At 48.4% G+C, this 21,393-nt stretch overlaps 2 protein-coding genes across 3 annotated transcripts in view; one reads left to right on the top strand and one right to left on the bottom strand.

Moving 5' to 3' along the window:
• Positions 1-1,460: 1,460 nt before the first annotated feature.
• On the bottom strand, positions 1,461-20,466 carry DNASE1L3 (deoxyribonuclease 1L3). Its single transcript, XM_045807455.2, has 8 exons — positions 20,023-20,466; positions 15,899-15,987; positions 12,372-12,461; positions 11,662-11,774; positions 9,020-9,132; positions 5,842-5,999; positions 2,184-2,280; positions 1,461-1,896 (listed from the first exon to the last, which is right to left on the bottom strand). The coding sequence occupies exons 1-8, from the start codon at positions 20,161-20,163 to the stop codon at positions 1,783-1,785; spliced, it is 915 nt and encodes a 304-aa protein (XP_045663411.1). The 5' UTR covers positions 20,164-20,466; the 3' UTR covers positions 1,461-1,782.
• Positions 13,691-21,393, top strand: part of ABHD6 (abhydrolase domain containing 6, acylglycerol lipase) — a 76,237-nt gene continuing 68,534 nt past the window's right edge. For both annotated transcript variants that reach the window (XM_045807454.2, XM_087866916.1), the window contains exon 1: positions 13,691-13,915. The gene's annotated coding sequence lies outside the window, so the exon portion shown is untranslated. The remainder of the gene's footprint in view (positions 13,916-21,393) is intronic.

Raw genomic sequence — 21,393 nt, 5'->3', positions numbered from 1 at the left:
GGTGGCCAAGACCAGCTCGGAGGCATTGCCAAGCTCACTTCGTGTCTGGCCCACTTTCCCCCACCGAGCGCAGGGCTCTTGTCCCCACTGCGCTGCTGGCCTTTAGGACAAAAGGATGACCCTCTCCTCCAGAATGAGCTCATTTGGGAATTGCCTGCTTGACCATTTTGGACCTGGGAAACTGGGCCAGTGAGCCCTGCTCAGAAGAGGGGGTGACAGAAGCTTTACAGGCTTGCCACCTCCCCCACCAATTCCAGCAAGACCTCTGAGGTTCATTGGATATTTGGGGGGGAATGGCTTTCCCATTTAAGCAGGGCCCTTTTGATTTTATTCCCTGGGTCAGATGCAACCAAATTTCAAAACTCAGGCTACGGTCTCTTTCTTATATCAAAAGTCACATCATCCCTGATATATTACGGAAAATAAGTAAGGAATGGGACCAATAGGATGCTAATACTCTATTTTTCAGGATTACATATGGTGCTGATTTATGCACAGATGCTCTTGGAGGAATGCATAAGCTGGTAAGAGGGGTTGCTTCTGACCCAGGAAACTAGGGGGTGGGGTCCCGGGGCAGCATTCCTTATCACGGCTTATTCTTTGGAACACCTGTGCATGTAGCCATGCATGGGTACTATCCGAACGAAAGAAACAATGTAAGAGAAAGCAAAGCCAAACTAACAAATATGGTCACCATGGACACCTGTAAAATTGTGCCTCTGGACAGGACTCCACTGCACCACTTTGGCTGCAGAATGATAACAAAATCCTTGAGTCTCTGCCAGCCAACTGACCTCCTCAAAGCCCAGGAGGAGGGAGGCTTGAGGTATGCAGGGAAGGGGCAGCCCCGCAGGGCACAAAGTGTAAGGTGGGACAAAGGCGAGGCTGACATGATATCCAGAAAATAGAGACCCTTGTAGGCATCCAAAATCTCTGGTTCTCCGCAAGTGGGTGATGGGAGCCCCTGCAGGATGTGAAGCAGGAGTGGGAATGCAGGTGGGCTGCAGTCAGAATGGAATTTCAAAGGATGGCACTGGTTGGTACTGGGCTGGCTGAGTTGGAGGAAAATTTGGAGGCAGGGAGACTAGGTGAGATAGCCTTCCTTCCTCATCCCTGTGAGGCATGGTCACCACCTTGACTTTGGACAAAAGGGGGTAGATTCCTTAGAGAATGAAGTTCCCAAATTGTGGGTTGCAGTGGAGGCCTTGGTCTTTCTGGTCATTTCCTGTGGACTAGGATCCCCCCGTGAAGGCTGAAAGCTGACATTATTCCTCCTCCTGTAGCCTCTTTCATGGCAGGAGGGCTGAGCAGAGGCAGTGACAGCTGCTGGGGCTCGAGCTTGGGACATGGAGACTATCCTTTAGGACTGCGAAAGCCCCAGTTTCCTTTTAGGTAATTCAGGGGAGGTATGAGCCCAAGAAGGATAGCAGAAGACTCTTCTCCCAATTTGACTCAAGACAGAATTTTTAAAAGATTTTATTTATTAGAGTGAATGAGAGAGAGAGAGAACACAATCAGGGGGAGCAGCAGAAGCCAGCTCCCCGCTGAGCAGGGAGCCCAATGCAGGACTCGATCCCAGGACCCTGGGATCATGACCTGAGCCAAAGGCAGACACTTAACCGACTGAGCCACCCAGGTGCCCCAACTCAAGACAGATTAAATTCAAGTGAAGAATGAAAGCTGTTGGACCAGTCTTGTTTCCTGAGTGCAGGCGCAGCTCATACCTCTTAGAGCGGTTTTATTTAGAGGCAAGAAATGGTTACTATAATGGCACCCTTGGATCTAGGAGCGATGGGCCTTTTTCTTCTTTGGAGAGATAGATTTCTTTCTGTTGGTGAAAGCCCTTGAAGATTGTAGTTTAAATTCAACTGGAAAGTGGTCACTGACATCCAAGGCCTATGAAGAGAAAAGGGAGATGAATGTAGGAATTAGGAGACGGTCATTTTAGTGATGAACAAATTCAGGCTCAAGGCGGGAAGAGAAAACCCGTGAAGTCACACAACAGAACACACACTAGCGAGCGTCACCCTTGGACCAGCCCAATCAGAAGTTTCGATGGGTCTTCAAGCCACAGAATCATCAACTTTGAGACTCAGGTTGAGTCTCCAGTGGTGGCCTCAAAGGGTGACACCAACCCATCTTTCCAGGACAGTGGCATGGAAAGACAAAGATGGCAACTGTACCTCCTCTTCGGTCAACTCATAAGCTTTCTGGAAGTTAAAGGTGCTGTTCGATTTGGGAACAAAGGAGCTGATGATCTCTTGTCCTCTAAGCACGATCCTGGAGAAAGGAAGAGAAGACAGCCCCATTAACCCACCTTGTTAATTTCTGAACAAACCAAGTTTCCTGTTTAACAGCTGGAATTGACTGAGCAGCTTGGCCCTTTCGTGTGATGTTCAAGGCCCAGGCCTGGTTTTGTGACCCTGAGGACAATGTGTAAGACTGGGAAATTGGATCATCCCCTACTGGGGCCCTGTGGGCACCAGCATGGTGTTTCCCTGTGTGGGCAGTAGCCCTGAAGGTGGAAGAGTAGATTTTATATGAATCATGGACACCACACCGTGGAGCAATCACTTACATAATGTTGTTCCCTTTGCAATTATTTTTTACTTTTCTTGATTCAATTATGGAGAAAGGTGCTGGCTTATTTTTTTTTAAGATTTTATTTATTTATTTGAGAGAGACCGAGAGAGGGAGCCCGCACGGGGTGGGTGGGCAGGGGGAGAGGGAGAAGCAGATTCCCCACTGAGCAGGGAGCCGGATGCAGAGCTCGATTCTAGGACCCTGAGATCAGGATCTGAGCTGAAGGCAGACGCCTAACCCACTGAGCCCCCCAGGCGCCCTTGGCTTATCTTTAATAACCCCCTAAGCGCCCATTTTGACCAAGACAGAGCAGGCTACGATCACCAAGCACTCTGCCAGCAAGATAATTAAGGCGGAATTTAACATTGTTCAGTTTTCACTGGGCTTATTTTTTAGTTGTTTTCGATTTATGACAAATGATGCTATTTTCTTACCTTAGTATGAAATTTCCTTTAAAAATCAATCCATTTTATTAGAAATGCATGAATTTAAAGACAAATACAAGGAAAACCCATAGCACAGTTGCTTTGTAGCGACAGCAAAAACTGGGAACATGGTAGTTAAATGAGTTTTGGAAACACAGATTCTAAAGTATCCCAAGTGGGGTGATGCAGTTGGAGTCTACACGGCCCCAGCTGACTGACTGAGGAAGGACAGGGTGAGTCAAACTGCCAGGTCATGACTATCCACTGAGCTTTTCCTGATTCCGACTGGCTGAATTGGTTTCCTGTGTTCCTACCAATACCACCGTGGTTAACTCTGAACTCAGTCCACAAGTAAACTCTTCATATTCGCTCGGAGATTTCTTCAAGCCATCCCTCAGACCGAGAGAGTCAAGAGCAACATAGTTAAGGCTCCCCCATTTCTGACTTCCAGGTTCATGTGTGGGCAGGTCAGCTGATGGTTGAGGCTTCCCTAAGGCTGCTGTGTGCACGGGCCAGCTCTTGGCATCTTTCCTGTCCAACAGTGCACAGCTCATGCGAGGTGTTCAGTAAATATCTGAACACAGAACAAAGACTGGAATTGAGACCATTTCATCTTACTCCCCTTATCAGAAATGTACCTCCCTTGGGAAGCCTGGGTGGCTCAGACAGTTAAGCGTCTGCCTTCAGCTCGGGTCAGGATCCCAGGGTCCTGGGATGGAGTCCCACATCAGGCTCCTTGCTCAGCGGGGAGCCTGCTTCTCTCGCTCCCACTCCCCCTGCTTGTGTTCCCTCTCTCACTCTCTCTCTCTCTCTCTGTCAAATAAACAAATAAATAAAATCTTAAAAAAAAAAAGAAAAGAAAAAAGAAGTGTATCTCCCTTTTATTTCTTTTAATTTTTTAAGTTGACTCCAACCAAGCCCAACGTGGGGCTCGAACTCACACCCCAAGATCAAGAGTCGCATGTTCTACTGATGGAGCCAGCCAGATGCCCCAGAAATTTAGATCCCTTTAAAAAAAAAACATATAAATGCTAGTCTGGAAAACACAGAAAATCCATAGCAACAAATGAGAAACTGATCTTTGAAAAAATCACATGGAATCCTGCCATCCTTTGGCATATATGTGTCTAAACCTGAGGTTCTTTTAGTAAACACCTTTTTTTTTTTAAAGATTTTATTTATTTATTCGACAGAGATAGAGACAGCCAGAGAGAGAGGGAACACAAGCAGGGGGACTGGGAGAGGAAGAAGCAGGCTCATAGCAGAAGAGCCTGATGTGGGGCTCAATCCCAGATCGCCGGGATCACGCCCTGAGCCAAAGGCAGACGCTTAACCGCTGTGCCACCCAGGCACCCCAGTAAACACCTTTTTTAACCTGCTCCCCCACCCCGCCTAACCTACTGGGAGCATCTTTCCCGGTGATGCACTGTCCTTCTGCCTCATTATTTTCGATCACCTCCCCCTTGTTGGCCAGGAGAGAAGAATGGGGCCGCCGAAGGGACTTGACCTGCCCACGGCTAGCGGGCGAGTGGCCGCCTCCAACCCGCTCCGCTGGCAAGCCCTCGAAGTGAGAGGGAGAGCGCGGGCAGCAGGGAGCCCGGGGGGCTCCTGTGACTTCCCGCTGACTTCCCGCCTCCGTCCTGCTTTCCCCAGTGCTAGGGCTGTGCCCACTCTCGGGAGCTGGAGCAGGGACTTCTGCAAAGGACACACCAGCCCTGAAAGCTCCAAGAGGAACAAAGGAGGTCATGGGATGGAAGTGAAAGCCTGACCTCAACACTAGAGAAGTGAGAACAACTGTCTTCTGGCAGAAGCCATCTCGTGCTTCCTGGGAGGCAGGCCGAGCCCTGGGAACGGCGGCCGCCGTGCGTTCTGCTGCAGATAGGAAGATCGGGAACGTTCACTTACTCCGAGTGCCTCCCCACGCCGCCCGGTTTAAGCAGCAAAAGTGAAAGCGACTAAAAATCCCCAGGGAGATTTTACAAATACTATATATATATATATATATATATATATATATGTGTGTGTGTGTGTGTGTGTGTGTGTGTGTGTGTGTATATATATGTGTGTGTGTATATATATATATATATATATATTTTTTTTTTTTTTTAATTGTAAGCTCTACAGCCAACGTGGGGCTGGAACTCACACCCCGAGATCAAGAGCCTCTTGCTCCACTGACTGAGCCAGCCAGGAGCCCCGAGAATGCTGTTATGTAAAGGTATGTATTTGTATTTAGGAATGTGTAGCAAAAGCTTTGAAAGTGTAACTACCTTCTACTAACTGGGCTCATATGGAATGCCCTGTTCAGCAGTGCTTCTGCTAGCAAACTCTTGGCCATGACCGAAGCTCAGTGACAGGGGATTTGAGTGACTAAATTCTCGTCTGTCTTTGTGATGAAATAATTAACAGCCTGTGAATGTGTGGAACACTGACCATCTGCCAGGCCTTGTATGAGAAGACATACACTACTTCATCTACTGCTCATCGTGAGTCCATGAATGACGCAGAACTACAATCTCCGTTTTATACGTGAGGAAGCAAAGACACGCAGAGCTTAAGTCTCTCAGTCACAGACATGAGGTGATAGAGGCAGGATTTGAAACCAGGCTCGTCTGACACCAAAGCCTGCACTAGCCACTGCCTAGCTACAACGCTCAGGGCTCCCAGGCATGGTCGTGCAGGTTGCACACTGTGCGAGTACCTGATGGGTTGGCCTGAAGTCTAATTGACTTAGCTCTACAACTGGGTTCTTCCTCTGCCCTGAGGGGAGTGCTTTTCCTGAGGCATATCAAGCACTGCATGGGCTAGCTTGAGTCCGGCAGGTGCCTCCTACCTGTCATATGCACAGCTGGTGCTCCTCTTGACCGTGGTGTCCTCTTGGTCCCCTATCAGCCAAACAAACTTGGAGTCAGTCCTCAAGCGGATGTTCTTCCAGGCCTTCTTGGGGACATAGCTACAGCCAGCGTTGAAGTCACCCATGAAAATGAAATTCTGAAAGATGTTATTTAGAATTGTCACCTTGTGGGTATTATGGCCAAATGCTTTTTCTTAGAACTGCTAGCAATGACTCTACCTCCCACATTCAGTAAACAGTGGGTTCTGTTATGGGTTAAATTGTGTACTCCCTACCCCCCCACACACAAATTCAGTATACTGAAGTCTTTGTGCACAATACCTTATGTGACTGTATTTGGAGAGAGAGCCTTTAAAGAGGTGACTAAGGTAAAATGAGGTTATATGAGTGGCCCCTAATCCAATGTGACTGGTGTCCTCATAAAAAGAGATTAGGACACAGAGAGACACAGAGGGAAGACCAAGGACAGAGGCTTCAGGAGAAACCAACCCTGCTGACACCTTGACCTTGGACATCCAGCTTCCAGAGCTGTGAGGAATACATTTCTGTTGTTTAAATGACCCAGTCTTTGGCAGCCCTGACAAACGAATACAGGGTCTTTCTTCATTTCTTTCCTTTTCTTTTTAAGATTTTATTATCTATTTGAGAGAGAGAGAGAGAGAGAGGGAGCGCCAGCACAAACAGCGGGAGGGGCAGAGGGAAAGAGAGAAGCAGGCTCCCTGCAGAGCAAGGAACCCAATGTAGGGCTTGATCCCAGGACCCCAGGATCATGACCTGAGACGAATGCAGATGCTTAATCAACCGAGCCACCCAGGCGCCCCGATTTCTTTTTGGTTTTTAAAGCTGAAAACGGAGTCACGGTTTTGATGAGTATCTGACAGGTGAGAAGGTACGAGGGAAGGTGTTCTCACTGGGCAGTAGCACGTTTGCTGTAGCCGTTCCCTCCTGAGTCCCCGCGTCCGTATCATTCAGCACGCTGAGTTAGGTGGGGACACAAGAATCCAGCTCATTTATTCCCTCAAATCTTTCTGGCTCAAACTACTGTAGGGTATAAATATATGAATGAATCAACGCCTTTTGTTTCCAAGCAGGAAAGATGAATTTGGGTGGTTTGACAGCTTTGACACCCTGCTTTCTCTTCTATTGTTTGGAAGTTGGGAACTATTCCTGTGGAAATTCTGTCTACTGAGGAAGTGGGAAGAGCCTGGAAGGGAGGGGATGATAGAGTGAGTTGTCCACCCCTGCCCTGAGGCCACCAACAGAACCTTCTATCTTAGAAGTGTTTTTCCCTACAAAGCTTTTGGAACAAAATTTTAATATTCCTCAATCCAGAGGAAGTGTCAGATTTCCTTCTTGGTGCTATTGTTTGGGGCTGTTGCTGACTTAAGAGTTTTCGTCAAAAACATTTTCTTTTGACCTCAGAGATCATGGTTTTCCCTGAGATTGATGGGTGCGGTTGAGGACAGATGCCATGCTTAACCCGAGTGACCACCAGCTCCTATTGCACAGGCACGATTTACTGAGCACGCACTATGTGTCAGGCCAAGCATTAAATGCTTCATAAAGTTGGGACGCCTGGGTGGCTCAGTTGGGTAAGCATCCGACTCTTGGTTCAGCTCAAGTCATGATCTCAGGGTCCTGGGATGGAGCCCCACGTCTGGCTCTGTGCCCAGCATGGAGTCTGCTTGTCCCTCTCCCTCTGCATCTTCCCCTCCAATGCCCTCTCTCTCAAGTACATATATAAATCTTTAAAAAAAATGTTTTCATAATGTTTAAGTTAAATTAAATCTCACGATAAACACGAGGAGGTAGAAGGGAAGAGGATAGAGGGATAAAGCGACCTGTTCTAGACCACTCCACTTATTGGCTCAAGTGGTAAAGTCAAGAATTAAATCCTGATCTGCCTCACCGAAGGCCCTCAGTGCATGAGTAGCCCCTCTCATTCACTCTTGTGCCATCGATGCCTCCCTAGTGCCTGACATTTAAGAGATGCTCAATAAATTCTTGTGAAATGACTAAAAGAATTCAAACTTTTAGGATTGAATGAGTCTCTTGCCCAGCTTTTTACAAATAAGCGATGAATTACACACCTTGTGCTCTCCGTGTCCTAGCTCTGTGTCCCCACTTTACTTGACTCATGTTGCACTTTGAACTGTGGAACTGAAGAGGAGGAAGGGGGTGGTCACTGGAGTCACATCCCGAAAGGAGGAAAGAGGAATGAGGAAGAGCCCTCTGGAACACTTTCCTATTTGCCAACAGCTTTCACAGACCCTCACAGCCACAGGGGGTGGCCTCCCTGTTTTTCCAAATGAGGAAATAATTAAGGCCAAGAAGGACGGTGGACATATTCCCCTAGGTAGCACCCTTAGATTCTTGGGGAAACCACTTCCCTCCTTCACTTCAGTCTGTAAGGTTGGACTGAAGCCCACACAGATTTAACCAATCAGAGCTTCTCAACACCCCCCCCCCATCACAGTGGTTGGCTCAGGGATGGACATGTGACCCAACCAAGGCCAATGGGACTCAACCCTGGGGCACTTGTTGCATTGTGGGACAGAAAATTTGTCAGTGGACTAGAAGCTGCTGGTGGCCCTCTTGCCATCCCAAAGGTGGAGCCTTCCCGGAGGAAACGAGGGCTAAGAGATGGAAAGAGAAAGACAAGTCAAGCCCTGATTACCTTGTCTGAACCCTGGATCTAGCTATGCCTGAACTATTCCTGGACATTTTAGTTATGTGAACCAATAAATTGCACCTCCCTTTTCACGAACCCATTTGAAGAGTCTGTCCCTTGCAATGCGGGACTCCTGACCTCTATGTGTCTCGCTCTTCTCGTTGCAAAGTGAGAATGATAAAGGTAGTTAGTGGTGGCGTTATTGGGAGGATTAAATCAACTCGTCCGTGTCCAGCTGCTGCGTAGGGCCTGGCACCAGCTCTTCACCCAGTGATTTGGGGCAGCCATTATTAGTGGAGCTGTGTATGAATTGCCGAGACCCACGTGGACGGCACCCAGGCAGACTTGGAAGGATATTTAAGGCTGAGGTAAGGGTGGGGGGCTGCACATGTCAGGCCCCCCTCACCCTCGGGGAGTCACTCATCCCTCCCCAGAAGCGGATTCTGCCTCTGCCAGATGGGAGTTCAACAGACACGGGGTCATCACCTCCGCCTTCCAGCGGCGTTTCACGTCCCAGTAGACATCAGCCAGCTCGTCAATCTCTTTCACGGAGGTCTCAGGGGTCGTGTGCAGGGGCACAATCACGAAATCCTTGACGACTGAGGAAGGGGAAAGAGGCGGAGGTCACACACGTCCCTGAACAGGGGCAGGTTCCGTGAACACTGCTCCTGGGAAATGGGTTGTTCCCCTAGAAGGCCCAGACTGCCCTGTCTGGGTCCCTTCATTTTTAGAGGGTCCAGCCCGTCGCTGAGATGTGAATGTTCTTGGGACCGTTGGGCCACTGTTTTCAGTGCATGAAAGCCTCTTGCCCACTCACCTGCGCGGCCAAGAGAAAGCCGCTAGACGGGACTCCTTGCTGACATTGCGGGTGTTTTTATTTTCTAATTTTTTGAAAAATGCTATTTTCTACTTTCTAAAAAATAAGAAGCCTCTTCAGCTTTTGTACTAAAGAAATAAGTTTTTTCTAATTAAAAAGAAATCGAGGCTTGTCAGTGTATGCTTCTTTTATAATCTGGAAAAGAGCACCCCTATAATTATTTTTTTAAAAAAGCAGGCTTTTGTGAAATATCTGAAAAGCTCCCCGGAGCCTGCATCAGGGAATGTGGGTGAGCGTGGGAACCAGGCCTGCCCACCTGCCAGTGGCAGCTGGCATGTTCTGAGCGCCTCTTCCCCGGGCTTTCCCTTGCCCAGTGCCTGGGTCCCCACTCCTACTCAGGGGCCGAGGGCTGGTGGAGATCACTGCTCAAGTCACACAGTGGGGAGTCATGACTCAAATCGGGAAGCCTGTTTCCAGGACCCTACACTTACCCACCAGCCTTATCTCCCACCCTCCTCCTCAGGCCTCCACTCCACTCCCCATCCTCTCTTTGGTCCCCCTAAACACCTCCACCCCTTTCCCACTTCTGAGCTTGTGTGCACTCACTGGGACCTCTCCCTGGGATGGCCCTTCCCCCAGCCCTCTGTGACTGACTTCTTCAGGTCATAGCCCAATGTCACCCTGAAGAGGCCATCTGTGGCCTGCCCCATCTAAGGTGGTGCCCCTCACCCCACTATGGAATGCACCCTGCTTTTACTTCCTTTCTGCTCTGAAGTTACTTGCTGTGCTTCTTAGTTTGGCCCACTGGAACCTGAGCTCTGTCTTGCTCACCCTCTTGGCTCCAGCACTTAGCACAGCACCTGGCCCAAGGGAGGGACTCAGAAATGTTTGTTGATTGAATACATGATTGAAAGAATGAGTAAATGAATAAAGGAAAGAAATGGTAAATGAATGGCTAACTCTATCTTCAATCAAATAGAGGGGACATAAGGATGTTTCCTTGTACAAGAGGGAAAATTCCAAACAGGGCATGGCGGCAGTGCCATCCTCAGGGAGGAAGGGTAGAGAAGGGTGAAAGGGTGGATGCTCCAGACGAACGGGTTTGTTTAGCAGTGGTCAGCTATGCGTAGCTGAAGACTCTTCGAGAAGGGGGGTCGGGGTGCTCTCCAAACACTGGTCAGCCAAATGGGAATCGTGTGCACGACAAAGGTGATTATTACACTTGCTCTCTGAAGTGCATTTCTGCCCTGAACAGCCCCCACCTCCTTCTCTTTTTCTACTGGAATTTTCCTCCACCATTCTTCCATGCTTGTTTTCCTGAAGTACTGATTAAGCTGGGGCAGAGATAGTTACCTTCCTCATTCAGACTGTTTTTATTTGTGTAATATATATGCGGCTGTGCATACGTACAGCTCTCTGCGTGTATTTGTTTGGTCAGTATCTGTCTTGCCCACCACAACATAAGGGGACCTTGTCTGTCTTGTTCAGTGCCCAGAACAGAGCCTGGCATGTGGCAGGTACTGAAAAAATATTTGATTCCATATAGCTCCAATCTGCAAACCAAGTTAATTCTTGACTTTCCATTTAAAGAAGAACAGTGGTTAAGAGTGTGGGCCCCCAAGACCGTGGCTTGGGTTACTACCCCGCTCATTCGTTTCAAGAGCTACTGAGCGACCTTGGGCAAGTGGCTTCACTTGTTTGAACCTGGGCTTCCTCAGATGTAAAGTGCAGATAATCCTAGGTCCTCCCCTGCCGGGTGTTGCAAGGATTACAGAAACTTGGCACTAATCAGGGATCAACAGTGGTTAGTGGCATATTCAAGTGTAGTTGTTGTCAGAGTTCGGGTGCGAGCATTTGGGTTCCTCTCTACACCCAGTCTGTGGAGGAGTCTGGAGGGGGAGGGAGGTATGGAGGGGCAGGGAGGCTCTAGGTTGGGGAGGGACAGGGAGGCTCTAGGTTGGCGGTTTATCTCTGCTAGCCATCACTGGGATTTTTTTTTAATGAAGTTGTATTTGATTGGGACTGAAGAATTGTGGTAAATAATTTCCATCAGCCTAAATGCTGCAAAGAGAGAGGAGTTATCACTGATTTCAGAAGGTGGGTTCCAGGCTGAGGAGGCCTTGAGTCACGGCATTCTGAGAAGCCAGGCTAAAGCCCCCGCATTCACATATGAGACGTTCTTAATGGCCGTCTCCGCCTAATGTCTCCCTAAAGATGCTCACAAACCCTGGGACCCCAGCTCACACTCGGGGCTACTGTGCGTTCATGGGATCACAGGAAGATCATGCACCAGAGGGACGTGTGGTCTTACCGGTGTAGGGTGACTGGAACCAGACCACAAAGGGTTCCCTGGAAAACACATCTGCGTCTCCAGCCTGATAGTCATGGTAGAGGTAGCGTTTCTTCACAGACACTAGCTTTTCCCTAGAAATAAAAAAAAGGAATTCCTTCCAGCTGAGTCAGTTGTCTTCTTACTTCGTTCAAGAAGCAGAGACATAGCCCATGGCTTTATTAGCCCCCCAGGCTCTTGCCCCGCGAGGGATCTTTCGCTCTGACGAACAAGGTTCCCTCAACTCTTCCCAATGGCCAGAGCCCTTTGAAAGCTGGAGATCTGAGCAGTACCAGTTATCTGGGGGCACCCCCAAGTTAATGTTCAGCTTAGAACAAATTACTGCTAGGAAGAAGACAAGACTGTGAAGTTTCAGAGTCAGTCGTGCTGGGGAGCACAGATTTCCATCCCTGGGCTAGGACTTGACTGTGAAGAATGGAGAACTCCTGACCCTCCAGACCAGGCCGCCACTGAGTCAACTAACAAATACAATGTCGGGAAGCTGCTGTGCTCTTAAGTTTGAGGAGATAATGCTTCGCTTCAGCCTCAATTTGACAGCAATTATTTTGATCAATATTGAGAACTGCTTAGAGCTCCAACTTTGGTTTTGAAGAAAAGAGATGCATTTTGATTCAATTCACAGTCATCACTCATAAGTGAATCATGTCCCAGGAATCAAAGACTATACTTACTTGTAGAGAAAGGCATACTGTTCTTTATATGTGTTTCTTCCAAGCCGAGAGCTAATCACATAGTTGTACATGATGCCTCTTCTTGAATTTCTAGAGAACATAAAGATTTTACATTGCATCTTAAAAAATAAACATTCCCCTACTGCGTGCTCCCCACTCTTCAATCTATGTCCATATCACCAATGGCATCATGGAGAAAGGCAGCCATTTGTCATAACCTTGGAGTCTAATAGGAAGGGCCACCATTGACTGGGAATGTGACATCGCCCAGGATCTTTACAGCCATTATCTCTTGCCCTTAGGAGGTGGGTAGTATTGTTACCCATTTCTTTTTATTTTTTTTAACTTTTATTTATTTTTTATTATTATTTTTTATTATGATATGTTAGTCACCATACAGTACATCGTTAGTTTTTGATGTAGTGTTCCATGATTCATTGTTTTTGTATAACACCCAGTGCTCCATGCAATACGTGCTCTCCTTAATACCCACCATCGGCCTAGCCCATCCCCCACCTCCCTTGTTAGCCATTTTTTATAGTTTGCAGGTGCAAAGCTGGGATTTGAGCTCAGATCCTACGTACCCCAAATTCACATGCTTTGGCTGGCACCTGTGGGGTATTGTTGAGACCACAGAAGATTCAGGCCAGAATCAGCCCCAAATCCCACTGGCTCATGGCTGGGGCTGACCTCACACTTCCTGGTGGAGTAAACCTTATCAGGTCACCCTGTCCCTGCACTATTCCTGAACATTTCTCATAGGCAGGATTCCTAGTCCATTTTCATTGGACGTTGACTCCTGCTCTGAAAACCCCCAAATATTTTCTCACAAGTCCTGGAACTACGATTTCAAATCAGCTATTGTTTATGTCCTGGGGGCTAGAGATACACCTGGGAAGTCCCATTAACTCTACCCCTCATTTATACCAGGGAAATTGACTCTGCGTGTGTTTGCCAAATCTGCTGATAACTCCACCCCAGGCAGAGCCTGACACGGTTTTACTCCATCCGCACACAGAAAGATATAGGGCATATCTAAGCTGCGGCATAGTCTCACGTTCAGTTGGAAAATAGCAGAAGGGGCCTGTAGGAGCCAACTTAGGCCCCACAGAATTCCCCAGAGGGCAGATACATCTTCTAAGGCAGATCCGGCCACTGGGGCCCGAGAAGTGTGGATGCTAGATTCCACGGGGCTTCCAGTTTGGGAAAGCTGGCCTTGTTCTGCATCTCGCCTGCCAGATTTCGGGTTGGCAAAGCGCTTGCAATGACTCAGCTGTGAGGCGACAAAGGCCCCTCCTGGCTTACGGCGGATAAGGGGACAAACAGGCCTGCCTCTGCCTGGAGTCCATAGCACAGTCCAGGGAGGTTAGGGAGAACTGAGACCAGTGGGGGTGGGAAGACCCAATCCAGGCTGGCTGTGGGGAGGTGCTGGGGCCCCCTGTCCTCCCATATGTCTGAAAACTGACCAGCGCCCCTCTATGGAAGACTGAGGAGGTTCAGAATAGAGCTCCGGCTTTGGAGTCCGACATGACCCAGGTCCAAAGGTAAGCTCCGCCATTTACTGGCTGGGTGATCTTGGGCAGGTCCCTCCTCTCTGTGCCTCAGTTCCCTCAGCTAGAAGGGAAGCAGTAAAAGTACCAACCCCACCAACCCCACAAAGTTGTTGTGGGAGTGAATGAAATAGCACACAGAAACTGATTAACAGGATGCCTGGCCTGTAGTTAGGGTATCAATGGTAACTGTTACACGTGGCCCTCTGGACCACCATCTACCATAATTTTTTCCCTTTTACTGGTAACAGACACCACCAGCACTTACTGAGCCCTGCTACGTGCCAGGCCCAGTTCAACCACTTACATGCAGGTTTAATCACTGCCGCATCCCAGGAAGATGGGTTCCATTATTAGCCCCACTTTATAGACAGGGAAAATGAGGTACAAAGAGGTTGAGTAACTTGCTCAAAGGCATAACAGAGCCAAGATTCAAACACAAGTGGTCTGAGACAAATGTAGGTGCCTAACCCTTGTGCTAAACTCCCTTCTCTATCGTCAAAGATCAGATCTGGAACCAGAAGAGCCACTTGGGCTAAAACGAGAAGCTCAGCTCCAACTCGTATTTTCAGATGAGACGGAGGCCCAGGGTGGGTGGGGCCAGCCCAAGAGGCCTCTGTGTGAGCGAGGGCTTCCAAGGCTATTCCTCCTGGGCCTAATGAGGCTGGATTGACCATTAATTTATTTTTTTTTAATGCGAGTTTTCTTAATTATAAAAGTATATTAATGGCCAGGTGTACTGGATGGTAGATTACATGGTTGTTTGTTAGCATTTTCTCTGTGCTTTTAAGGATGTTTAAAATATTTCATAAGAAAAAGGAAAGGAGGTATAACATTCTCATTGTAGAAAACCTGGAAAATACAGAACATATATAGAAGACATCCCATTTAAAGTCCTTGTAATTTTTACTCTGAGATAGCCGTTGTCAACCGTTTGGTTCATTGCTTTTGACTTTTAAATTTTGTTTTGTTTTGTTTTTCTTTTGACATAATTGAACTACTTGGTACATATTGTACATTATATTAGAAGTTTTTAAAAATCAGAGTGCATCAGAATCACCCGGGAAAGTTATTTAGATGAAGATTATTCTCAAGGATTCCCATAGACATTCCCATTCAATAGACTGGAGGTTCTTGAATGTGCCTTTTTAACTCACTTTGGGGTGATTTTCAGGTGGGTGTGTCTACTGATTATTCTTTGAGAAAGAATATAAATCATAAATATAATCCAATGTAATCTAAAATTATTTGAGGACATTATCTTTTAGGGTTCTTTGAAGTTATAAAATCAATCAGACTTTTTTGTAAAATATTCAAATCATATAGAAGGATATAAAATAAAAAGTAAATGTTCCCCATTTCTTCATTGACCCTGTTCACAGTGGTCCTGCAATCACACCCCCCACCCCCGGCCCAGGAGTAACCACTGTTAACAGTATGGAGTGCGCCCTCCCGTTCTTTCCTCTATGGCCATGCAAACTCTTATTCACGCATAGTGTCATGTGATCACTAAAATGGGCTACTCTACCTACAGTTCTGAACCTGCTTTTTCCAATATACTGCAGCCGTCTGTCCGTGCTGGAATATTTAGCTCTAACCTATTCTATAGTGAACATGGTTTTCATGGCTACATAATATTCCAGCTTGCGGGCATATCATAACTTCACATTTGTATTCAATCTTTTCTTTATGACAGGAGTTCTCATTTCAGCCTCTTGTCTCTTTCATTTCTCCCTCTGTCCTGGCTCCTCATCTGTTTCCTCTATTTTGCTTTATCATATTAAAACTAGCCAGTCGAAAGTTCACAGGACTGCAGCTAGTGGAGTTGGAAGACTGGGCATTGTTGGCCATGTGACCTGGTGGTCAGGACAAGTGCTGGCTCTCACGCTAGTTTCAGTTCCCTGGGCTTTTCAGGTGCCCTTGCATTTGACCTTGAGCCCGCCGGGGGTCCAGCCCCCTCCCCGCCGCCGTCTTTACCCATTTAGTCTCTCCATCAGTGTGGGACAGATCATGTTGTTGCTGTCCTTGATTTCCATGAGGAGTATGATATCGCAGCGTTTGATGACCTGCAGAGACAGAATTCCCAGAGGTTTCAGGCAAATAACCTACAAATAATAAGATCTTTAACTGGGCACTTACTATGTTTTAAGTATAGGAATCGTGTTTTGTTAAAGTAATTAATTTCATTGCTGAAACAAGTGAGGAACTTCCTGAGGTACGTAGTATTGTTGTATCTATTTTATTCTATTTTATTAAAGATTTTATTTTTAAGTAACCTCTATACCCAACGTGGAGATCGAACTCACAACCCTGAGATCAAGAGTCCATGCTCCACCGACTGAGCCAGCCAGGTGCCCCACTGATGTCTGTTGTAAAGATGAGGAGTCTGGGTCTCCAGGGAAGTCAAGTAAACTATCCAAAGTCACTCAGCTAGAAAGTGGCCGAGACAGAATGCAAATCTACTCAATCCAAATGCAGAGGCTACGATCACATGATCACACGTCCTCTATCTTGGCTTAGCTTGAATAATCACAATAACAGTAATAAATATTTATTAAGCTCTTAGTAAGTGAAAGGTACATGGCTGGATATGGGTCTCCCCAGTTCACCTGGCAACAAAATTACAATAATAAAAAGGATAAAGGCTAACATTTATTGTGAGCCTACTCTGAGCCTCACCAACCCTGTGACATGACTATGATTATTAGCTCGCTAAACAGGGGGAGGAAACCAGGCTCAGAGTGATTGAGTGAAAAGTCTGAAGTCACACAGCCAGTAGATAGTGGAGTCAGGATTTGAATTCAGGTTCGTGTGACTGCAAAGCCCACCATGCTATTAAAATACCAGATTAAAAAATATCTACTACTTCTCTGCATCTCAGTGTCCTCGTCTATAGAGTGGAATGATGACAGTTATTCCCTCACAGGGTGGCTGGACGATTAAATGGGTCCTTAGAGCAATGCCAGCCAAATAGGAGGCACACAATAAATTACTATTGCTATTATTATTACTTGAACAGATCAGAGAGGAGGAGGCATGGCAACAACAACAACAAAAATTGGAAACAACCTAAGTATCCCCAAATAGGAAAGCATTAAATGAAAGATAGCATAGGGCATTCTATAGCATTAAAAGTCATGTTTATGGGCATCTGGGTGGTTCAGCCCGTTAAGCGTCTGACTCTTTTTTTTTTTTTTAAGATTTTATTTATTTATTTATTTGACAGAGATAGAGACAGCCAGCGAGAGAGGGAACACAAGCAGGGGGAGTGGGAGAGGAAGAAGCAGGCCCATAGCAGAGGAGCCTGATGTGGCTCTCACACTTGCTGGTTCCATGACCCGGGACTGTGTCCTCCTCCTCTCTGAACTCCACTTGCCCATCTGCAAAAGGCAACCAGAGGGCTTGTGAGGCTGAACTTGGATGCTGCATATGAAGCGCCTGGCCCACAGTAAGCACTCCCAAAATCGTAAGTACCATGTGCTGTGGGAGACAATGCCTCCCACGTCCACCATCTTACCCCCGGTGCCCCGGAGCATCTGGCACACGGCCTACCTTCAGTGAGTGTTTGCTGGATGAACAAACTTTGCTCTTTAAGGACACAAACTGAGGAAGGGCCAGAAGCAACCTTGCCCAGGCAGGGTTTGGCATCTGGAAAACTGTCCGTGGTGCCGGCCAGCAAACCCAAGATGGAGAGGGCAGGCCTCCCTCACTCTCCAACCTCCCCGATGAAGGTCATAACGACAACAGCATAACGACAACAGCTCGACCCCGAAGTGATCAAACCAGCATGGAAGGGTGGAAAAGGCATCCTCTCTAATAGGGTTGGGTCATGTGGCTGGATTCGATCCTGGCTTTTCCACTTACCAGCTAGGGAACCCTGGATAAGGAACTTCTACCATCCTGAGCCTGCCTTCTCGGTTACAAAGCGGGGGCAATGCCACCTATGCCATAATATTAAATAGGAATATAGGGGCGCCTGGGTGGCTCAGTCGGTTAAGCGTCTGCCTTTGACTCCGGTCATGATCCCGGGGTCCTGGGATCAAGCCCCACATTGGGCTCCCCGCTCAGCAGGGAGACTGCTTCTCCCTCTGCTCCTCTCTTCTCAAGTAAATAAATAAATAAGTAAATAAGAATATAAAATTCCTAGCCTAGAGCAGGTGCTCAGACATGAGGCCCTGTGAATATTACTGCCCTGAATGTCTGGGTTCGGGTTTCACTGGAAGTGCTCTCGGTGGCTCTGCAGTGTTTGGGATGGCCTCTGTTTACAGGATGGTTTTGCAGCCTTGGGGTTAGGTAAGGAGTCCTTGACAGAGACTTCCCATATGCTCGGTGTTCGGTGTGATGGGCTGTCTGTCAGTCGGCCCTCTAGGACGCGGCAGCTCAGGGGAGGTGCGGAGTGTAGGGCCCCAGCAGTAGAATCTCCAAGAACCAAAAGACAGCCTCTTAAGACTGTGATGACTTTTTCTGGGCAGAATAATTGAGGAAGGTGATGGGCACTTGGGAACTCACAGGTACCCAGGCTTCCTGTGCCCTTGTGCGAGGAAGCAGGGAAAATAGTTTCCTGGCACGTCAGAGCTCCCTGTTGAGCCAGGGAGTCTCGGCTCCCACAGGTCAGGCATGGCTGTTCTGGTTAAACAACCACTGCTGGAAGGCCTTGGGTACCATCCAAAGGGCAGGGCCGACCAGGGAGAGGACCATCTAAATAAGAACAGAGCACGCAGTCCCTGCTCTAATCCATTTTGGGTATTAATACCAACAGTCACGGCTCTGTTTGTGATCACCTGCCCGGCCCCAGGCTCTCCTGCGGCCCTTCCACACCTAGAGTTCTCTCTGCCAACCGGCGTTACAGGTTGTGTAAGGGCACTTTCTGAAAGGCCCGGAGGCTCAGGGAGGAGAAGGGAATTCCCGAGGTTGCTCGCACACACAGCTGCCGGGCAGGATCTGAACCCATGGCTCCTGGTGTTCCCACCTTACCGTGGTGCCCCCAGGGTTTTCTAAGGTGATAATACCCAGACAGAGTCCTGGGAAAGGTTTCAGCTCCCAGCATCACCAAAGATAAATTAACCTGTCGGGTAAAGAGAGTCCCAACTGACTCCAGAAAAACGTGAGCAGCGACTCCAGACCTTGGTCATATTACCCCAGGGAAGTTTTATCTGAGTGGAGAGAAAGATCAGAATTGGTAGGTGGGAAAAGGTTGATGGGGTGGAAGGTGGAGAAGGAGGGAGAGAGGGGGAGGAGGGAGAGAGAAAGCTAAAGAGACAGAGAAAGGAAAAAAGAAAGAATGAATGCAAAGGAAAGAAGGAAGGAAGAGAAGGGAAGGGAAGGGAAGGGAAGGGAAGGGAAGGGAAGGGAAGGGAAGGGAAGGGAAGGGAAGGAAGGGAAGGGAAGGAAGGGAAGGAAGGGAAGAAAAGAAAGAGAAGAAAGGGAAGGGAAGGGAGGAGAGGAGAGGAGAGGAGAGGAGAGGAGAGGAGAGGAGAGGAGAGGAGAGGAGAGGAGAGGAGAGGAGAGGAGAGGGAAGGAGAGGAGAGGAAAGGAAAGGAAGCAAATCCTCTGTGCTCTATCGATGGATGAAACACCGGGCTGGGCTGGCATCCCAGCTCCCCCTCCACCCACCCACCCACCGACCACCCACAGGAGGTCGCTATGACTTTTGTTGTCCATCTCTTCATGGGGGATAATAACCCTCTGTCTTAAGAGCGATGAAACGAAATCGTGTGTTCGCAGTGCCTGGCAGGGGCATTCGGTAAATGGTAATAAAACTGTAGGAACAGCCAGCCCTTACCTGGGGCTTACTAGGAGCAGAGCCGGTTTTAGGAGCTTTTCACGTACCAGCTCACACTTTGCCCCCCAACCTTCCTACAGGGCGGTACTGCCATAGCTCCCCAACAGCCCCCACGTTCAGGGGATGACATGAAGCCCAGAGAGGGGCTGTGGTTATTGGAATGATTGCTGTCAGGATTGTGACCCGATGCCAAGGCAGCTGCTACCTTTCCCCGTAGAGACCAACTTCGCTGAAATTTCTCGGGAGTCTCTTCGAGGCTGAAGGCGGAGAGAGGGCATGAGGGGCACCCGGCGCTCCCCCGGACAGGAAGGGGTCTCACCTTCGTGATGACATCCATGGCATTCTTGTTTTCCTTCTTGGCTTCCCCAAAGGACCTCACGTTAAAGGAGCAGAGCCTCAGGGCCAGGGCGCTGCTGATGGAAAGGAGGAGAAGCAGCTGGAAGGCCGGCGGCCGAGGCATCCTGGCGGGGCTCCGGCTTCGCGAGGACAGCGGCGTCTGGCGCGCGGGCTGCAGGCCACCTCCTCAGGCTCTCTGGCTTATAAAGCCTGCAGATAACAGGAATTACTGGATTCCTTGTTGCTACTTTCACTTCTCTGAGGAACTGAAGGTCATGGGTTTCATTCCCCAAAGAAATGAAGAAAAGGGGCTCGTCTTTGAGGAGCCCCTGTGTGGGTCACCGCGTGAGGAAATCGGCCTGCGTAATTGAGGGACCGTCCCCTGCAGAGTCTCTCCTATTCCAGCCGGGAACCAGCTGTGACATCTGGCCATCAACACTGTGGTGGCATGCCATGTGGCTTTTCCTGAAAGTGACAACTCGGAAGTGGTCCACCCCGGAGGGCAGCGGGGGTGAGAGAGCCCTCTGTGGGGGGGACGGTGAGGCAGGGGTCAGTGGGAAATCCTGCCACATTTTCTGTCCTCCCTGGGATTTAGCAGCCAGCTGTCCCTGGACACACCCAGGCTCCGACTCTCTAATCGCCCTGGTGGGCGTTAATTAAGGTCAACTCTGGTTTGAGTTACATAATGTTTCAGGCGGTTTTACCATTTACAGTTTCACACAGCAAATGCTAGCGATGGGTTGCCAGGGAGAGCAATTGCCAGTCTGCTGGAATGGGTCAGTAAAACGTCCTTGGACTTGAAGGACAAAGAGCCAGTGAAAGTCGCTGGAGAGATCCACGGTTCAGCCAGCTATGATCTTAATGTTTGTGAGACATGGATGATCCCAAGAAAGGAAAGTGTTTCAAGAATGGTAGGATTTCAACCCAAGTGAAATGAGCTCTAGAGATGTGGGCGTGGCGATGGGACGATCGGAAATGCAAAATCCAGTCAAGACACAAGCCCTGGTGAGATTTGCAGACTTTGGCAAGGAAAATTCTTCTGGGAAGATGGTGGGTAATGAGAATAACTGGAAGCCAGCGTGGGGATCTCTGGGCCACCCCCTCTTGACGAGATGGGCGGGAACAGGGAAAAGCACGCATATATCACTAACATACATCCAGGCAGCATCCTGGCCAAAATCTCTGGCCAAGCACGCTCAGGCATCCTAAGGAGATAACCCCAAATAGCACATGGAAGGAAATAATGGTTTCCTGAGTGTCTGGTGAGATGCAGCTCCCTGGTGTTGGCAACAGGCCTCCTGAATCTCCGGGGGAAAGGGGATGATTGTCTTCCTTGGCAAATCGGCATCTCTCA

Source organism: Ursus americanus, chromosome 14 (genome assembly GCF_024610735.1).
Source record: "Ursus americanus isolate L20-20 chromosome 14, mUrsAme1.1.p, whole genome shotgun sequence".
In the NCBI taxonomy this organism is placed as follows: domain Eukaryota; kingdom Metazoa; phylum Chordata; class Mammalia; order Carnivora; family Ursidae; genus Ursus; species Ursus americanus.
The sequence above is the reverse complement of the archived record's forward strand: the minus strand, read 5'-3'. Positions and strand labels throughout refer to the sequence as shown.